Here is a 20,187-nt window from a genome sequence, read left to right on the forward strand (position 1 = left end):
GCAGGGTGCACCACAGTAATGCCCTGTGAAGTAAAGCAAGAGGGAATACATTTAGCAAGGAAGGGAGGAGAAGAGGAAATGGAAGATCTAGAGAGGGGTCAAAAATCTTAATTAAATTTCATACAAAATTTATCCTATTCGAAACTACTTAATAACCTCAAGATATTTATGGAGATATTTATCATGCTTGGTAAAGTAGAAGGCCATCAAAAATGAGGAAGGCCCTCATGAAGACGAAGGACAGTGGCTGCAACAATGGGCTCAAGCTTAGGAGCAATCGTGAGGATGTCCAAGAACTCGGCAGAGTTTCCTTCTGTTGTGCAGAGGGCTACTAGGGGTCAGAATCGACTCAATGGCACCCCACAACAACAAAAACAATAACATGCAGATGAGGAGGACTGGGAGGCTCAGAGCAGGAGGGAAAAATCACCTACTACCTTGATTAAACTCAGCATCATTCTTTATAATCCAAGAAAAAGAATATTGACAACCAAGGTCTAGAAAACGTTTCCATACAGGGCATGCCACTGTTTTAGTACATTAAACATGATGTGTTCAAACCCCTTAGCCATGGGAACTCCAAAGTGACCAAAGATAATAACCTGTGGGAGGGTGGGGGGTTATCACTCAGTTTCCTTCTGGCCAAAGTAACTAACTAAACTCACTGATATTGAGTAGATTCAGATCCACAGTGCCCTTATAAAACTGAGGGTGCTACCAATGAAGAACACAGCTTTCCCCCAGATCCTGGATGCTTCCTCCCCCCAACTACCATCATCCGAATTCTACCTTGCAGGGCTGGATAGGACAGAGGCTGTACACTGGTACATATGAGAGCTGGAGGCACAGGGAATCCAGGGTGGATGATACCTTCAAGACCAAGGGTGTGAGGGACGATGCTGGGAGAGTGGAGGGTGAGTGGGTTGGAAAGGGGGAACTGATTACAAGGATCCACATGTGACCTCTTCCCTGGGAGAGGGACAGCAGAGAAGGGGGGAAGGGAGACTCCGGATAGGGCAAGATATGACAAAATAACGATGTATAAATTACCAAGGGCACATGAGGGAGGGGGGAAAGGGGAGGGAAGGGAAAAAAAGAGGACCTGATGCAAGGGGCTTAAGTGGAGAGCAAATGCCTTGAGAATGATTGGGGCAGGGAATGTATGGATGTGCTTTATACAATTGATGTATGTATATGTATGGATTGTGATAAGAGTTGAATGAGTCCCTAATAAAATGTAAAAAAAGAAAAGAGGAGAAAAAAATGATTAGGGCAAAGACTGTACAGATGTGCTTTATACAATTGATGTATGTATATGTATGAACTGTGATAAGAATTGTATGAGCCCCAATAAATTGTTAAAAAAACAAAACAAAAAACCAAAAAAAACCTGAGAGTGCATGTGTCCCTTTGAGTATCTGAGGCTATATAAATCTTGAAGGGAACGGAAAGCCTCATCTTTCTGCTCCAGAGCTTTTGGCAAGTGGGAAGTACTACTTTTGTTCTTAGCAGCCAGACAAGTACTCCACAACGCTACCTAACCCAGGGACTTCTCTAAAGTTAAAGCGCATGTGAATTATCAGGACATCAGGTTAAAAACACAGAGCTCTATTCAGTAGTTCTAGGGTGGAGCATTTTAAACAAACAAAGCACAAAATCTGGGACTCTTCATAAATGAGACAGTGAAAAGCGAGAGGGGAAAACCAGTCAAAAGCAGGAAATAGATCTCAAGAAGTAACCATACCAGACAAAGGTGAACAAAAAGACACAGGAGCAGCAAGGATAGGTAATGAGGAGAGTGAGGGCCCAGGGAGAAGCACGCTTTGAACATACAAGGGACTTAAGGTGGTCACCTCCACCTCCAGGTGTGTGTCTGTGTGTGCGGACCCTCAGCTTTCAGCTTGGTTTCCCAGTGTCCCCAGGCATCAGCCTTGAGGGGAGGAGCTGAGGGCGGAGCAGGAGGAGTGGCGGGAGCCCCAAGTGGGTCCTGCCAGAGATCACCTCCTTCCTTAGGCTTAAGGACACCTCCAAGCTGCAGCGGAGCAGGAGAGATCAGGTTTGGGGAAAGCACAGCCTGGGGAAGAGCGCGCATGCCCCACACTCACCCGGGCCACTCAGGCGCCTGGAGACAGCCCGGTGTCCCACTTGTCTCTCTGCTCCGTCTGTCCTCCCCAAGCCCGCCTCCTGTTGGCACCTCTAGTCTCACCCTCCTAGCTCCATCCTGCTTGCATCCTCCGCCATCGGAGTGTCTGAGAGAGCGAGAGGTGGTGGGTGGGGCTGCAGGGCGAGCGCTCAAGCCCTCAAGGTCCCAGGCTCAGCGTTGGGGAACCCAGCCAGCAGCATGGACACCAAGCGCTGCTTTGCCAACCGCTTCGATGACTATCAGGGCAGCCTGCTGGTGGGCCAGTGCGAGGAAGTGGTGGGGCCATTGGTGACTTCCACCATTGAGAGAATTCTCCAGGAGCTGCCCCCACTCGGGGGTGCCACCGAGGCCCGGGGGGCAGCAACCGGTGCCAGTGGCTGTCAAGGGGGATTGTATGGTGGCGTGGCAGGGGTCGCCTATATGCTCTATCACGTCTCACAGAGTCCACTCTTTGCCACCGCCCGGGAGCGTTACCTGCGCTCAGCCAAGCGCCTGATCGACGCGTGTTCCCGAGTGGAGGAGTGGGGTGAGCCAGACGCCGACACCCGCGCTGCCTTTCTGCTCGGGGGCGCGGGTGTGTACGCAGTGGCCACGCTCGTGTACCACGCCTTGGGTCGGTCTGACTACGTGCAGCCGCTGGGCAAGTTCCGGGCTCTGTGTGCCACCTGCGCGCCTGTCTCCTTCCTGGACTGCGGCTCCGACGAGCTGTTCGTGGGCCGCGCGGGCTACCTGTGCGCTGCGCTGGTGCTCAAGCAGAAACTCGCCCAGGAGGTAAGAGACAGCCCGGGCCGCCGCCGGGGAGCGCTCGCTGCCTGCCCTTCCCCTTCCATTCCTGCTCCTGCCTTGCCCAAGCCCTGTGCAGCTCTGCCCTGCCCTGTCCTGCCTGCCTGTCTGCCCGTCTGCTGGAGACGCCCAGACTTCGTGAACTGAGCGTTTGGGCGAGCTATTTCTTCCCGTGTTTCTTTGTTAATCTTTGCCTGGAGCGTCATTTTCTTCATTCTCTTGTGGTCTAACTCTTATTTTTCTCTGTCTTCTTGTCCCATTGACTTGGATGTGGAGTTTTTGCATGTTGCTTATGCTATACGCTGACCATAGTGGGTATCTCCTCTGTAAACCTCTTTTACCCAAGAACTTTCTGGAGGCTGACAGCGTGTCCCTTGCCAAGTGAGATAAAATACCTCAGAAATGACACATTTCCCATCCTTTTTTTCTGTGTCAAAAGCATGTTAGAAGACTGAAAAACAGTAATGGGACATTTAGGAACTGATAATGCTCCCTTCGCCAGGCACAGCTGGGCAGTTAAGTTGCTTCTGCAAGCCCGAAAAATTCCTACTCTACTCTAGGTCTAGAATCTTCTGATCCGTAGTCAGACGCGTTATCCATTGCGCCACCGGCCCACCTGTACTCTAGGTCTAATGTGTTTGCTAGTCAGTTGAGCCCAATGCATATCTGATGAGGACGCCCCTTTTCAATACATAAATGTAGCTTTAAGACAGAGGCATAAAACTTGCAGCTCATTGTGGTGCAATGTACAGTTGTTCATTTCAGCAAGTGTAGTTACGATGCAGCGGCGGCTTCTCTTCAAGCAGAGCTTTCCAGTGACTCCTTGAAGTGAATTGGATTGCGCCACTATATATTTATATGACGATTGGTTTGCTTTTGTTGGTTTGTTTGTTTGTTTTGGTATTAACTGTTAAGACAGCTCTTGAGCTCTTCAATATTGGGTTAGAATGTGCCAGTTCCTATAGAATGGGGAGCTGGGGTGGGGTGGGGTAGTGGTGGTGGAGAATCCTCCAAAGGATTACAGTCACTAAAATGGAAAGGGAGGCACTTTCATTCATAACCCACTAGAGCCAAATATTTTTCTAGTAAGGAAGTGGCACATTTAATTTGGCTGAGTTGGGGTGAGAGAGGCGTTTGAAGAAAAATCAAAGGTACACAGAATATTTTAAAAGAGCAATTAACTTGAATAACCTCGCCAGAAGCAGACTTGATATATATATTTTTTATGTTCAGCAGGTGACGCTGATTCAAGTGAGAAGAAAAAAAAGAATACTAAAAAATGCACAGTGCTAGCAGGGCAGAAAAGGTCCTTATGACAAAGTTGTCTTGAAATAGTTCACTTTGCCTCTGAGTCACTGTTATCCTGTTAGCGGTTTCCCAGGGCCCTTCCAGTGGTTTAAACCCTTTAGAAGGCCACTGAGCAATTTACATATCATCTGCATTACATTTGCATCTGCTCTGCAGGCCTTGCAGTCCGGCAATTGGCTATTAAAAAAAAAATTCTCTGCTCGGTTCCCTAAAGCTTAATTCTTCCATGTTTCCATGCCTTGGTCTATTTTCTCTAGAATGGAATGACAAAGAGGGGGAGACCAACCAGGTTACACTGATAGACATGAACAAGGACTGCTTGCCCCAGAATGGTGACCCAGGGCCAGTCTGTAATACTGCTCCCCAGAGACATTTATGAAGGCCTTTCGCTGTCCTCCTGCTAAACCAGAGCTGTCTTTTTGTACTCATCAAGTTGAGGTGCTTTGGCCCTTGCTCCCAGGAAATGCAACAAGCTCAGAGGGCAAATATCAGCTCTTGACTTGAGCAGTTCAGCCAGTTGTCAAGCCAGTCACAACTGTGGCTATCCAAAAAGTTCACGCTAGGCTTTCAAACCAATTAATTCCAAGTTTATCCATCTGCTGAGAATTTGCCTGTCCATCTGAATCAATCTACGTTTATAAACTATAGATCTGATTCAGTATGTTGGGGTGGAAAAAAGCAAATTATCAGCAGGGGTTAAGCCAGAATGAACCCATTGGAAGTCCTAGTTCAATCCTGGAAAGTGTAGGGCAGGAACTAAGCATGCCAGACTGGAAAACCTTCAAGAATGACCAGTCTTATGCATCACTTACTCCCAAGTTCTAGTAGTTTTTGGCATTGCCCTCAGTAGATCAATCAGAAACCTTGATTGAAGTGAATCACAACCTTATGTTACTTCTCTGTAAACCATCATTTTGTCCTTAGTTATGTTCTCTCCAATGTCATTTATATTTTCTTTCCTTTAGCAGTTACTCCAGTTACTAACCTAGTCTATATCCTTTCCCATACTATTTGGCCCATCTTTGGCACTTACTCTATGGCACAAATAGATTGGTACAAAGGTCGTTGAGCTGATTCTTCTATTCAAGCTGTCCAGATAGCTCTGAGAAACCAATCTTCTAGTAAACAATCTTCATCATGTCATTTCTCAACTCAACAACCTACACTGGCTCCCTGTGCAGAAATTTCTCATCTCATCATAAATACAACTAAGATCTTTAAATTGGGACTTTGGATTAGATCTTCCCAGTTCAGTCATAACTGATGAAGAGAAACTAGAATGGACCCAAATCTATAAACAATGACTATACCAGAACCATAACTGAAACTGTGGTGGTGTAGTTGTTATGAGTTGGGCTGTTAACATCAAGGTCAGCTGTTCTAAACCATCAGCCACGCCCTGCTAGAGATATGAGGCTTTCCTGCTGCCTGTAAGATTTACAGTCTCGGAAACCCGGAAGGCCAGTTCTTCTCTGTCCTGTAGGGTTGCTATGAGTCGAAATCAATTTGATGCCATTGACTGAGTCAGGAGTGATGTGCTAGAATCACAATCTTCCTCCTAGAAAACTAAGCAGCATGCACATTGTACAGCAATCAAACTACTCGACAAGCAGTGTTTCCAGTAACTCTTGCCTGGCGCAAAGATGGCTCTTGACAGCAGCACTTTGAATGTGCATAGCAACATTCCAGTCTCCATCATCTGGCTCCCGAAAAAGTTCACCACACCTCTTCTGAGTCTCCCATTACTCAGAATTTAACTTTAACTCCTAATTCTCCCCATTCCTAATATCATTCCAACATACTAACAGCTTAACATTTGTGACTGTTCCAGTTTTGCTGTATTGGTCACGACTGAACAGGTTTGAAGCCGTTTTCAAATGGCTGACAAGACCCCACACCATCAGCCTACCTACTTCTTGCTTGCTCTGCTTCAGATACACTGGCTTTCTGTTTCAGGCATTACTCACTGTTCCTTTTACTTGAAATATTCTTCCCTTAGAGATTTTTATAGCCAGTGTCTTCATCTCAGTCAGGTCTTTACCTCTTCAAAAAGGCCTTCCCTGTCATTTCTATTAAAAAATGCAGTCCTGATCCAATATATTTCCCTTTTCGTGATTTATTTTACTTATCTCTGATTTTCCCAATTATGATGTATGTTACATAAAAGTACGTATTATTTTTTATTACTGGTTCTCCAGCATTAGGACATTGTCTGATCCATTTTTAGGTACTCAACCTTTTTTAGTAGGGAGAACACGGTGTTGTTACTGATACGGTCTATGGCATATTCCATCACCACATTTAATGGTATTCAATTTCAGTCTTTTCATGATGGCATTGTTGGTGTCGTGTTTAAGAGATTTTTTCCACTGCCAAGGTCTCAGTAAATATTTGGTGGACCAATGATTGAAGTCTAGTCTCCTACAAACCCCCCTCTCCCCATGCTGAATGATTAGACTAACACATCTTAAACTTTATTATGGATAGAAATAACCTGGGGATTTTGCTGATCAAATGCAGATTCTGATTCCACAGATCTAAGAAAGAACCTGAAATCCAGAATTTCTAACCATCTCCCAGATTATGCCAATGCTTCCAGTCTATGGAAGACACTGAGTACCAAGATCATATGAGCCCATGTTTGTTAAGATGATATGTTATAAGTCTCCATTCGATGAATCATGATATTTTTATTTACGGGGACTTAGAGTGTTGATTATTCTGCTGTGTTTTCCTTCTAAGGACACATGAGAGCAATTTATTGTAGGACTTTGGACAAGGAATAGTTATGTTCGCTGTGATGATTGGTTTTTAAACAAATCGTCTGAGTATACCGTGTAAACTAATTGTGTTTTCCACTATGCTTTGGCTACTAGGAAGTTTATAGTTTGCATTTATATTTACAAGATTTGGGTGTTAAAAATGTGCATGTACAGAGAGAGGGACTAACAGAGACCAAAAGCATGACTTTATCAAGGTAGTATGTGTGCATGTGTGAACAGAGAGAAAAATTGTGTCCAAGTCATTAATGTGAGGTGTCTGAAAAAGATAAGCATGTATATAGAAAGACACAGAGACTCATTCTATCCAGATGTGTGTGTATGAAAAAAATATGTGTGTATGGAGACATGCAGAGACAAAGTAATATTTTCATTTAACTTATTCCTTCTGGAAATACATAAAGGAAGTTCATCAAAGGGATTATTAATAGATATTTTTGAATAATAAAACATTAAAATCTCAGGATATCTCTTTATAAGAACTTGTAATGTCTCTTTTATGCTAAATTGTTTAAATAAGGTTCATGAGATACAGATGTGATTTTGTTTTCCCAGCTAAGATCACAGACCCCTGAATTCTATACAGAATTCTATTCTCAAGGGAGCCCAGATTGAGAACCCCAGGATTAGAAAATTCGCAGAAATCCAAACAAGCATTGATGGTAGCTTTGACTTGGGTGGTGGTAGTAGAGGGGAAAAAAAATCAATGGAACCGTGTCAAGTTCTGTTTTGGAGGTAGAACTGGAATTGGTGATGGATTGATCAGATGTGCTAAAGGAAAGTGAAGAATCAAGAATGTGTCCAAGGTTTGTAACTTCTTCTATGGGATTGATAGTGATGTGCTCTTAAAATGAGAAAGACGTGTAGGGGCAGGAAGGGACTAGCTTAGAAGTGGCTGGGACAATTAAGCCAACATATAAAGTATCTGTAATAGAGCTTAGCACATAGTAGCTGCTTAATAAAATCAATGTTAGTTCTTTCTGTTCCTAGTAATAGAAAACCAAAGGTGATTCTGAGTATCGGATGAACACTGATACCCAATACATATCTCTCTTTTTGCCAAAGAGTTCTGGTGGTACAGTAGTCAAAGCTCTCAGCTGCTAACTAAAACGTCAGCTGTTCATATCTATGAGTTGCTCCTTGTGAGAGAGACGTGGTAGCAGTCTGCTTCCATACAGATTAGAGCCTTGGAACCCTTTGGGGCAGTCTTACGTTGTTCTATACTATAGAGCGAGGATGAGTCAGAATTGACTTGACGGCATTGGGTTTATAGTCTTGTCCTGTTCTTTCAAACTTTCATCAGTTGCCCTAAGCTAATTTCTGACTTGTGGAAACCTCATATGACGCGGAGTAGAACTGCATTCCATAGGGTTGCATTGGCTGGGGGGGTTTCATAAACAGATAATCAAGCCTTTCTTCCGAGTTACCTCTTGGTGAACCTGAACTGTCAGTATTTCAATTTATCTTCTCATTTTGCAGTCACCTTTATGTCCCATAAGTTGTCCTGATGATAAAATCCTCAGCTGCTAACTGAAAGATCAGTGATAAAGTCACCAGCTGCTCCGCAGAAGAAAGAGGAGGCTTTCTGCTTCCATCAAGACTCAACCTTGGAAACCCTGTGAGGCAGTGCCACTCTGCCCGGCAGGATTACCATGAGTTGAAATAGACTTGATGGAAATAGGTTCGAGGTTTCTTGGCAACTGCAAACGGTTTTGTTTGTATTATCCCTAGATGTCAATCAAGGAGCAGCATTGGGATTGCTAACTGGGAAGTTGGGAGATTCTAACTCACTAGCTTCTCTATTGGAGAAAAATGAGGCAGTTGGCTTCTGTAAAGATTAGCAGCCTTAGAAATTCCAGGGAACAATTTTACTCTGCAATTATCAAGTCACTATGAGTGGGAATTTTGATCTCTCAATCAAATTCAAGTAAAGATGCAATTGTTAATAAAAGTGTGTTGTTTTTAGGTGCTCTCAAATTGACTGCGACTCATACCACAGAATGAAACAGTGCCTGGTGCTTCACCAGCCTCACAATTGTGAGGTTTGAGCCTATTGTTGCAGTTACTGTACCCATCCGTCTTCTTGCAGGTCTTCCTTCTTTCACTCTCCTACTACATCAAGCATGAAGTCCTCTTTGAGAGACTGGTCTATCCTGATAACATGTCTAAAGTACACGCGAAGAAAACTTGCCATATTTATTTTTAAGGAGCATTTTGGCTGTACTGCTTCCAAGACAGATTTGTTTGTTCTTTTGTTAGTTCATGGTTCTTTCTGTCTACTTCACCAGCACCATAGGGTTCCTGATCATATGCTACCTCGGACAATACTTGAATGTCTATTAGTTCTCTTGCTACAGTTACTCTGTATATTACTTGCATTGCATTTAAAAAATATGGCTTTAATGTCATTTATTCAGATTTCAAATGACTTTTGTAGGGAAAAGTTGTTTTTTTTTAACATTTTATTAGGGGCTTATACAACTCTTATCACAATCCATACATATACATACATCAATTGTATAAAGCACATCTATACATTCTTTGCCCTAATCATTTTCTTTTATTTTTTTACATTTTATTAGGGACTCATACAACTCTTATCACAATCCATACATATACATACATCAATTGTATAAAGCACATCTGCACATTCCCTGCCCCAATCATTCTCAAAGCATTTGCTCTCCACTTAAGCCCTTTGCATCAGGTCCTCTTTTTTTTCCCTCCCTCCCCGCTCTCCCCTCCCTCATGTGCCCTTGGCAATTTATACATCGTTATTTTGTCATATCTTGCCCTATCCGGAGTCTCCCTTCCCCCCCTTCCCTGCCGTCCCTCTCCCAGGAAGGAGGTCACATGTGGGTCCTTGTAATCAGTTCCCCCTTTCCCACCCACTCGCCCTCCACTCTCCCAGCATCGCCCCTCACACCCTTGGTCCTGAAGGTATCATCCACCCTAGATTCCCTGTGCCTCCAGCCCTCATATGTACCAGTGTACAACCTCTGCCCTATCCAGCCCTGCAAGGTAGAATTCGGATCAATGGGAGTTGGGGGGAGGAAGCATCTAGGATCTGGGGGAAAGCTGTGTTCTTCATCGGTAGTACCTCGCACCCTAATTGACCCATCTCCTCTCCTGAACCCCTCTGTGAGGGGATCTCCATTGGCCGACACTTGGGCCTTGGGTCTCCACTCTGCACTTCCCCCTTCATTCAATATGGTATATATATATATATATATACACACATATACATACACACACATATATACATATACACACATATTTGTAGGGAAAAGTTGATGAAAACTTGTCATCATTTCCATTTACTGATTCCTCTCTCTGTGTCAAATACCTAACTGTAATTATTTTACATATATTAGCAGAGTCAATTCTAAGAATAAAACTTTGGGAAAAAATAGTATTACATATTCTCTTTAAAGAAAGCAAAGGCCAAAAATTATGCAATTTGCCCCATATTAGACAAGTAATAGTGCACTGCTAGGGTTCAGACTTACTGAGAACTTACTGTGAACTTACTGTGAACTTCACTTCAATTGAGTACAAACTGGCAAGACTTGCTAAACTACTCTTAAAGGAATAATAGAGATTTGTTTTCTCAATCAGACATATATTACAAAACATCAATCAATAAGTGTATATCATATCAAAATGTTCACCATCATATCTGGATGAGCTAAGCATTAACTGGAAACAAAAAGCCAACAACAATATAGCAATAGAATACATTGCATTATTTTTAAGGTAGGACTCTAATTCTAAATGCAAATTAGTCATTAATATAATAAATATTAATGGAGTATTTCCTCTGCGTCATTTTCCTAACATATAGGCATTTTATTAAGGTATTGTGAGTATGAGAGTGAACAATAGTCTCTATGGCAAATCACAGACATTAACCTAAGCATTGTATCAGCTAGGGTCTGTTTTGAAATAGAATTAGTATGACATATAATAATACTCATGGATATTATATAAGAGATAGATATATGTGTATATGAGTTAATAAATATAATAAATATCCTTACATCAGCTTTTGATGCTTCCTGTACCTTTCAATATTTTCCCATAGCGTCTTTTAATATTGCACTTGAATTTTTTCTTCAGTTCTTTTAACTTGAGATTTGCTAAGCATGTTCTTCCTTTTTTTGCTTTCCAACTCAAGGTCTTTGAACATATCATACTTTACTTTGTCTTCTCCAGCTGCCCTTTGAAAATTTCTATTCAGTTCATTTATTTCTTCCATTGATTACGCTAAGATCAAGAGCAAGTTTATTAAGTATCTTTTGACATCCATTTTAATCTTTCCCCTTTTCCTCTCTTTTTAGTGACATTTTGATGTCTTCATTTATGATGTATGTGGTTAATCCCACAGCTTGTTAGGTCTTCTGTCAAATCTATTCTTGAAATGTTGTCGAAATTCTGGGGTGAAATAGACTTGAATGGCTATTATTTGGATTTCCTGGGTTGTTTTAATTTTCTTTAATTTCAACTTCAACTTTTATGTGAGCAATTCATGATGTGTCCCACAGTCATTCTCTGCCTAGTTTGGGCTCCTGATGCTGAATTTCTCCATCATCTTTTCTCAGAAAGGAAGTCAATTTGATTTCTGTATATTCCATCTGGAGAATCCCATGTGTATGGTTGTCCTTGTGTTGTTGAAAATAAGTATTTGCAGTGAAAAAGGAATTAGTTTTGTAAAATTCTATCATGCAAAATCTAGCTTTATTTCTATCATCAGGCCATAATTTTCAACTACTGTTCTTTCCCCTTTGTTTCCAACTTTCATATTTCAACAGTCAATAATCATCAATACATATTGGTAGCATGTTTAATCTATTTTAGACTGAATAAGATGGTTGAATTCTTCATTTCTTCATTACCAGTTTTAGTGGTTGGCATGTAAACTTGAATAATATTTGTATTGACTGCATTTCATTTTATGTGGATTACGATTATTCTATAACATTAGTTGCATTCTTCTTCAAGATAGGTATTAATCTTAAAGGCTTGAAGATAAACTAGCAGCCATCTAGCTGAGATGCAACAAAACTCACATGGAAGAAACACACCAGTCTGTGTGATCATGAGGTGTGGATGAGATCAGGTATCAGGTATCAGATGACCCAGAACACAGAATCATATCAATGCAAATGAGGGGGAGGGGCAGACTGGAGACCCAAAGCCCATCTGTAGACAATTGGACATCCCCTCACAGAAGGATCACAAGGAAGGGATGAGCCAGTCAAGGTGCAATATAGCACCAAAGAAACATACAACATTTTACTAGCTCTTTAATGTTCCCTCCCTCCAACCTACTATCATGACCCCAACTCTACCTTGCAAATCTGGCTAGACCAGAGCATGCACACTGCTACAGATAAGAGCTCGCTACATGGGGAATCCAGGACAGATAAACCCCTCAGGACCAATAATATGAGTAGTGATACCATGAGGGTAGGGGGAAGTTTGGGGGAAGAAAGGGGGAACCAATCACAATAATCGGCATATAAACCCCCACACACATACATACACATCAGGGGGATGAACAACAGAAAAGTGGGTGAAGGGAGACAGTGGTCTGTGTAAGATATGAAAATAAAAATAATTCATAAATTATCAAGAGTTCATCAAGGAGGGAGAGAGGGAAGGGAGGGAAAAGAAAACGAGGAGCTGATACCAAGGGCTCAAAGAGAAAGAAAAGGTTTTGAAAATGATGATGGCAATATATGTACAAATGTTCTTGACTCAATGGATGGGTGTATGGGTTGGTATCAGAGTTGTAAGGGTCTCCAATAAAATGATTAAATAATAATAAAAATATAGGTCTTGAGCTGTCTTTTTATGATGAATGTGATGCTATTCCGCTTGAATTTGTCATTCCTGGCATCATAAACTAGATGATTGATTCAAAGTGTGCAACACCAGTCAATTTCAGTTAACAAATGCCTACTATATCAATCTCTATGTGTTCCACTTTATTTTTGATAGCTTTCACATTTTCCAAATTCAAACTTTGTCCATTTCAAATTCTAATGATTAATCGATACTTACTGCTGTTCCTTCTCATTTTTAATTGTGTCCCATCAGCAAATAAAGGTATGAGAGGCTTGGCTTCATCCTTGCCATTATGGTGGACTCTGCTTTGAAAAGGCAGCTCTTCCTCGGTCATATTTTGGATGCCTTCAATCTTGAGATGCTTATCTTCTGGCACTATATCTGACAACTTTCGGCTGCTATTCATAATGGTTTTGATGGCTAATTACTCAGAAGTCTACAGCCTATTCCTCCATGGTAGTCTGTTTAAATCTAGAAGCTTTACTGAAACCTGTGTACCTTGAGTGGCCCATCTTATATTTGAAATACCAGTGACATAGCTTCCAGTGTCACAGCAATATGACAAACTGACAGACACGTGGCAGGCTACTCAAAGTATAAAATAGTAAAATTCTGAGAGTCTTTATCACACAACTGTTTTCACGTTTTTCCTAGTTTTACTTAAAACAATAATTTCTGTGGTCATGCTAACAAGATAAAATCAAACAGGATACAAAAAGATATGCAACATGAGTCTTCTTCAAACACATATATTATTAACTTTTACTTTTTCCATTTAAAAATGTATTTTATAAAATTAAATGTCTACTGTTTTATCCATTTACAGAAATGATCATATTGTATATACAATTTTAAAGTTTTTCTCTTGTTTAATGAACATATTTGTATAACACTATATAAAGAGCTGTCTCATTCTTTATATTGTATCCATTTAATGGATATACTTTACTTTAACCTCATTCATGGATATTTACATTGACTTATTTTTTAAACAGTTTTATTGGCACTTCTTCCATATATCATACAATCCAAACATTTGATCACATCTAGAAGAGTTGTATAATCGTTGCCACAATAACGTTTGAACATTCTCTTCTTCCTTGTACTCATTGTTATTAGTGTAATTATTTTTTAATTTTGGGAAAATATATATACAACAAAACATTCTTCCATTCAACAACTTCTAACTGCATAAGTTAATGAAATTGATTACACTCTTTGTGTTGTGCAGTCATTATTGATGTACTTTTCAAAATTATTGCACCACCAGTAACCTAAACTCGATGCTTCCTAAGCATAAACTCTTCCTCCTTCACCCTTGGTACCCATTGGTCACTTTTGGTTTCTTCCTTTGTTTTTCTTTTTCCCCAGTAGTTTTCTTGATATAAAATTCACATATCATAAACTTTTGTGGTAAAGTAGTTTTAAAAAAGAGTTGTATTACATCATCACAATCAGTTCTGTTGATCCCTTCCCCCTCCTGCATTCATTGTTTGCCACCCAATTCCCCTCATCCTTCCCACCAATGCTTTGTCTCAATGCATCCATGTTTTCTGTGCTTCATAAACTTCGAAGCCTAAGATGAACAATTTTTTTTAAAAATCAGGAAAAAGAAAAATAATACTAATATAAAAATAAGAAAAATAGAGAGTGAGAAAGCAAAGGTCATCAACAATGTTTAAAAAGCTAAAGAAGACATGTGTTGTATAAACAGCGAGGAATATGTAAGCCTAGAGCAAATTCACGTTGGGTTCAGGAGGTCAACTGATCATCTATCATATTATACTGGGGTTCGATCCATCATAATCAAGTTTACAATAATCTCTGTCTTATAGTGAAGTTGAGACCCTTGCCTGTGGCTAAAGGGGAACTGCCAGAGGCTTAATCTGATTAGATACACTGCCGATGGATTTGGGGTGCCCACTGTTCTCCATAACCTTCTACAAATTGGGTGTTCACAATTTAAGCTCTGATTCTTTTCCCTTATTTATACTTGGATTTTGTTATTGTCATCTTTGGATCACACAGGCTGGTGTGCTTCATAGATTTGGACTTAGTTGACACCTTGCTTAGATCGCTGTTTGTTTGAAGACAAGCCTTTAATAAAGACCCCAGACACTAGTGATAACCGAGTGCCATCTGATTTCTTCATTACATTTTACTGTAGCACCCCTATCTTCAGTGATCTTTTCATGAAGTGGGATTATCAATGAGGGTCATGTTTTAAGAACTAACTGTTTTCGAATTGGGGCTAGAGTTAGGTGCGAGCCTAGAATCCATCTGCTTCCTCATGGGTTATGAATAACTCCAATTTACCTCCAGTTGGAGATCATATTATGAGCAAAAACCCAAACCCAAAAGAAAAATAGCAACAAATAAACAAAAACTAGAACAAAATCCACTCAAAACAAAAAAATCATTTTCAATAATCCCCCCAGGGTTTAAGGCAATTGCATGGATAACACCAATAATATCTCCAATGGCATAGAATTTAATGGACTGTTGATATGAAGAATTTGTGTGAGTATTGTTCAAATATGAACTGCAATCCCTGAGTTGTTGCTTTGTACAGACTGATTTTTTAATTTATGGAGCTTGCTTACATTGAGCATGAGGGTTGGTCCTAGGGGAAGTTTTCCTGTAACATTTCTTACAAGGACAAATCCTTACTTAGATTAATACCTGTCATGTTAATTCAAGGAAACATCAAAATACCAAATATATGGTGGTTTGGGGTACCCTTTCATTGGACGCTCACTTTGCCCAGGGTCCCAACAACCACCATTTCCACAGTTTTTGGGTGGCCATCCTTTGCTTTCTCTCCCTGAATTTTCTCAGAGAATTTCAGTCCTAAGTCTAAAGACTACAGGTAGTTTTTAGGTAGGGCCCAGTACATTCAGGTGGGCTGCCACATGATGTCCTTTTAGTGTGGCCCTTGGGAGATGCCATGCTCCCTGTAAGGCCAGTGTAACGGTCATCATAGTGCTTAGTGCATAGTTCATTGAGGCTAGGGGGGAAAGTTATTCAACATAGAACCAACTTTATTCTCTCCTAAGCTTCCCTGCAGTTACTGTTTATCATGCCTTCCCCAGGTGGGGTTGCTTGTCCCAACGTGCTTTCTGTACCTACCAACAGAATATAACTGTGTCCTCTGAATGATTTAATTTTGAGGGTTTTTCTATTATGAGAAATTATGTAAATAATACACACACATATTGTAGAGGTATTATATATATATATATATATATATATATATATATATAATCCCTAGGTGTCACAAGCAATTAAGCGCTGGACTACTAACTGAAAGGTTTGTGCTTCAAACACACTTAAAGGCCCTTAGAAATACAAGCTTGATGATCTGTTTCAAAACCCTGTGAAGTTGTTCTGTTTGGCACAGAAAGCACACCCATGAGTGGGACTAGACTCCACAGTAGCTAACAACACTATAGATACACAATACAGATATACGTATGCCTTTCGATTTATGTGTTTGCAAAGCCACCATGTCAATCCATCTTGTTAAGTGTAATTTTTAACAAAATAAGGTTGGGGTCAAGGGTTACAGCTTTTTTTTTTCACTTGATAGAGATTATTAACCTACTTTCCAAGAAGTTTACATAAATATCCATTCCTTCAGCCAGAGTAGGGGACGTCTTCTTAGATTCTTACCAACACTGGGTTTCATATGCCAAGATGATGGGTAGAAACTGAAGATGGTTTCCCTTTTAAGTGGATTCCTTTATCATTCTATAGCAGAATAAAATGAATATGTGGATTTTACTCAGTCTTTGGATGTGGGCTTCCCGTGATTTACACAGATGCAGATGGTGTTACTCACTGCCTAAGTAAACTCTGAAGGGTGGATGGCAATGCCAGCAAGGTTTGGGAAGCTTGCTTTATGGTAACCAGGTCCAGTTCCAGGAATCTTGGTAGTGCAGTGGATTAAATCTTGGGCCGCTAACCTATCAGTCCATAGTTGGAACACACAAACATCTCCAAGGGAGAAAGAGGAAAGAGCCAACTTTTGTAAAGATTCAGGGCCTCAGAACCCATACAAAGCAGTTCTACTCCATGGCAATGGGTTTGGCTGGGGTTTTCCAGTGTCTAATTAGAGATTATAGATCTGCCAGGAAGCAGCACACTTCTGTGGGATACAGCTTAGGTCCATTGTTATTTATGATCTAGAACACTGTGATTGCTAAAAGGATGTTGTAAACTCTAATCCTGACTGATCATGTATTATCATCCACTGTCGTGAGCACTTTATCTGCCAGGTACCATTGAATACTGCAAGCAACCTGATGACATAGGAACCATTACTGTCTCTGTCATAGCCAGTGAGGAAAAACTGAGTCACAATGTTTGAGGCACTTGTTCAAGGTCACTTAGCTAATCGTGACAGAGATGGTGTGGCACTCCATCTCCCACAGTCTGGCTGTCAAGTCTATGCTTTTGTGTGTGCTTTCAACTAGTGTTTCTTATAATTTCCAGTGCATCTGAATCCCCTTTGGATCTTGTTAAAAGGTTGGTTTGGGTTCAGTGGGTCTGGGGTGAAGCCCAAGGTTCTACATTTCTCATAAAGTCCCAGGTGAATCCTAGGCTGCTGGGCCATTGGTTAGGTTCTTACTACTTTACATATGATTATTTCATTTTATGGGATTACTTGCCAACAAATTGGACTGATGTGCTAAATGTTAGGGATTTCCTCATTCACCCATTGTACTGAAAATGACTCTTTTCCCCAAGATCCCAGAATCTCAACTTTCCCTTTCATAGTATATGCCAGAAAAAAATTCACGGCTCACCACATAGCTTTGCAAGAGAAACAAATGCTGAAGAAATAAACAATGTGGGTTTCTTTTTCCTAAAAAATAAAATCTTGTATGTCATGATAAAATTTACTATAATTTCCTTAAAACTCAAATAGACCAACACTTTTTTTTACCATCATGCAAGAAGGACATCTTAGCACAGCAGTTCTCAACCTATGGGTCACGACCCCTTTGAGGGTTCAACGACCATTTCACAGGGGTCGCCTGATTCATAACAGTAACAAAATTACAGTTATGAAGTAGCAATGAAAATAGTTTTATGGTTGGGGGTCACCACAACATGAGGAACTGTATTACAGGGTCGTGGCTTTAGGAAGGTTGAGAACCACTGTCCTAGCTCAATATTCCCAGGTCTGATAGAGTGCATGAACTTGAGACGCCTGGTGGCACTCCCACTGTAGAATGCATTGAGTTAATTTCACCTATGTCACATAAGGCAGTGCTATTCCTCCAACTCCGTTTTTGTTGTTGGGTGCCATCAAGTTGAATCTGATTAATAGCAGCCCTGTGTACAACAGAACAAAAACACCGCCTGGTTCTGTGCCATCCACACCATTGTTCTTATGTTTGAGCCCACAGATGCAGTCACTGGGTCAATCGGTTTCCAAGGACTGGTCTCTGCTTCTAAGGGGCATTCTGGCTGTACTTCTTCCGAGACAGATTTGCCTTTTCTTTTCAAAGGTCATGTACTTTCCGTATTCTGCACCCGAACCATAATTCAAAGGCATAGATTCTTCTTTGGTCTTTGGTTTTCCTTATTCAATGTCCAAATTTTGCATGAATATGAGGGAATTGAAAGAAAATACTATGGCTTGGGTTATTGTACTTTAGACCTCAAAGTAGCAACCTTGCTTTTCAAAATTTTAAAGCGGTGTTGTGCAAGAGATTTTACTTTGTGACACAATGGTTTTACAGATCAACTCAAAGCAATGTGGTTATTCATATACATAGTGTATTTATCATTTTCGTCTATTCCATGAATATTTTATTAATCTTTATTCCAAGGATGCCTGGTGGTTGACTTGTAACTGATTGGTTCGTGGTCCTTGTCCATCTGTCATTCCACAGGAGAAAAGCTCTGGCGATCCGCTCCTCCCAGGCTTACAGACTTGGAGCCCTATGGGTCAGTTTTATCTATTCTTGTGACCCTACAAGGTTCCTATGAGTCAAAAATGACTCAACTGCATACAACAATATACATTCTATGGAAACCTGAAGTTACTATTTGCATTGTAATTATTTGAAGAGCGTATGATTAATCATTTTCTTGTTATTGAATAGATAAATTGAAAAAAGAATGGGAAGTAAAGATTATTTTAAATGCACCGAATTACTTATTTTGCAAAACCCTAGTGTTCTAAAAGGTGGTGGTTTTAATGGCAGCTTAAACAATGATTGTTGGCCTGTAAACAGGAAAGTGATGGATTATATTACTTTTTTATTAACATTGCTAATTTCATTTCTGCTGTTGAATTTAATGAATGATGTTTGCCATGTGACTGGTTCCTACACATTCATAATGCATTTCCTCCAAACGGCAGGGAGCTTCTTTACCATTACCCACGTGGTTATAGTCTCTTGATAAATGGGTCAGCAGGCCAGGATGTGCTTCTCTTTGTGATTCCATTTTACAAACTGGATCTTTTACCTAAATTTATTAATTAAGCACAATTCTTTGGATGTTTGGCTCAAAAAAGTGTACTATTCTCTAGTATTATTTACATGTAAGTACCTCCGATCTTTTTTCTAATTGTATTAGTCACAGATTGAGTTCCTAGGGAAACCTACCAAGTGAACCGGCCCTTTATTCCTGGTTGTTATTTACTTGGATGAACTGAATTTTCAAAAGGTCATTTGATCCACTGTTTTCAAGCAAGGCGAACAAGGCAGTGCTTTATTTCAGATCAGCTTCTTGTTCTTTCTGTAAAGCTTTAATCACTCAACAACTCAGACAAATAGATGACATTGGCACGCTGAAGTGTGAGTGTTGAGATGTGGGCCATAAGCAAGCTGATTCCTCAGATGAGGGGAAGCCTTACAGAATTCCTGGGTGAGAACATCATCTAAATGAGAGGTGACGAAACAAACATTGGCCACAGCATTTGTACACAGTTACCTGTTACTGTGGCCATTCACTGTCTCCATTGCTTTGTATGGAATGGATTAACCCGTGCTCAGTGGTGTGTTGAAATCTGGTGTCCATAGCAACTGAGGCTTCCCCAATCTCAAAGCAGGCACTGTGAGGAAGAGCTGGATTTCTACTCACACAACGACTTTCAGAGCAAGTCACACTCTTACAGACTGTGGAGCTCTCTAAGGCTGACGAGTTCCAGTGAACAACCAGAAAGGGACGTGGCAATTTCAGCAGCACATTGCTTTACTATGTTAAATGCTCACCCCTCTCCTTGTGAGGTAAACGGTATTGCTCAGGTAGTAGAAAGGACGATCGTTGAAATCAGATTCAGCTTCAATGAAGATACTCACATGC

General features: G+C 40.7%; 1 protein-coding gene across 1 annotated transcript in view; it reads left to right on the top strand.

Annotated features, from left to right (window-relative positions):
* The first annotated feature begins 2,341 nt into the window (after positions 1-2,341).
* The window catches only part of LANCL3 (LanC like family member 3), a 129,914-nt gene continuing 112,068 nt past the window's right edge, over positions 2,342-20,187 (top strand). Inside the window, exon 1 of the mRNA XM_075539521.1 lies at positions 2,342-2,914. Coding sequence (XP_075395636.1) covers positions 2,342-2,914 — 573 coding nt within the window. The remainder of the gene's footprint in view (positions 2,915-20,187) is intronic.

Source organism: Tenrec ecaudatus, chromosome X (genome assembly GCF_050624435.1).
Source record: "Tenrec ecaudatus isolate mTenEca1 chromosome X, mTenEca1.hap1, whole genome shotgun sequence".
Taxonomy (NCBI): domain Eukaryota; kingdom Metazoa; phylum Chordata; class Mammalia; order Afrosoricida; family Tenrecidae; genus Tenrec; species Tenrec ecaudatus.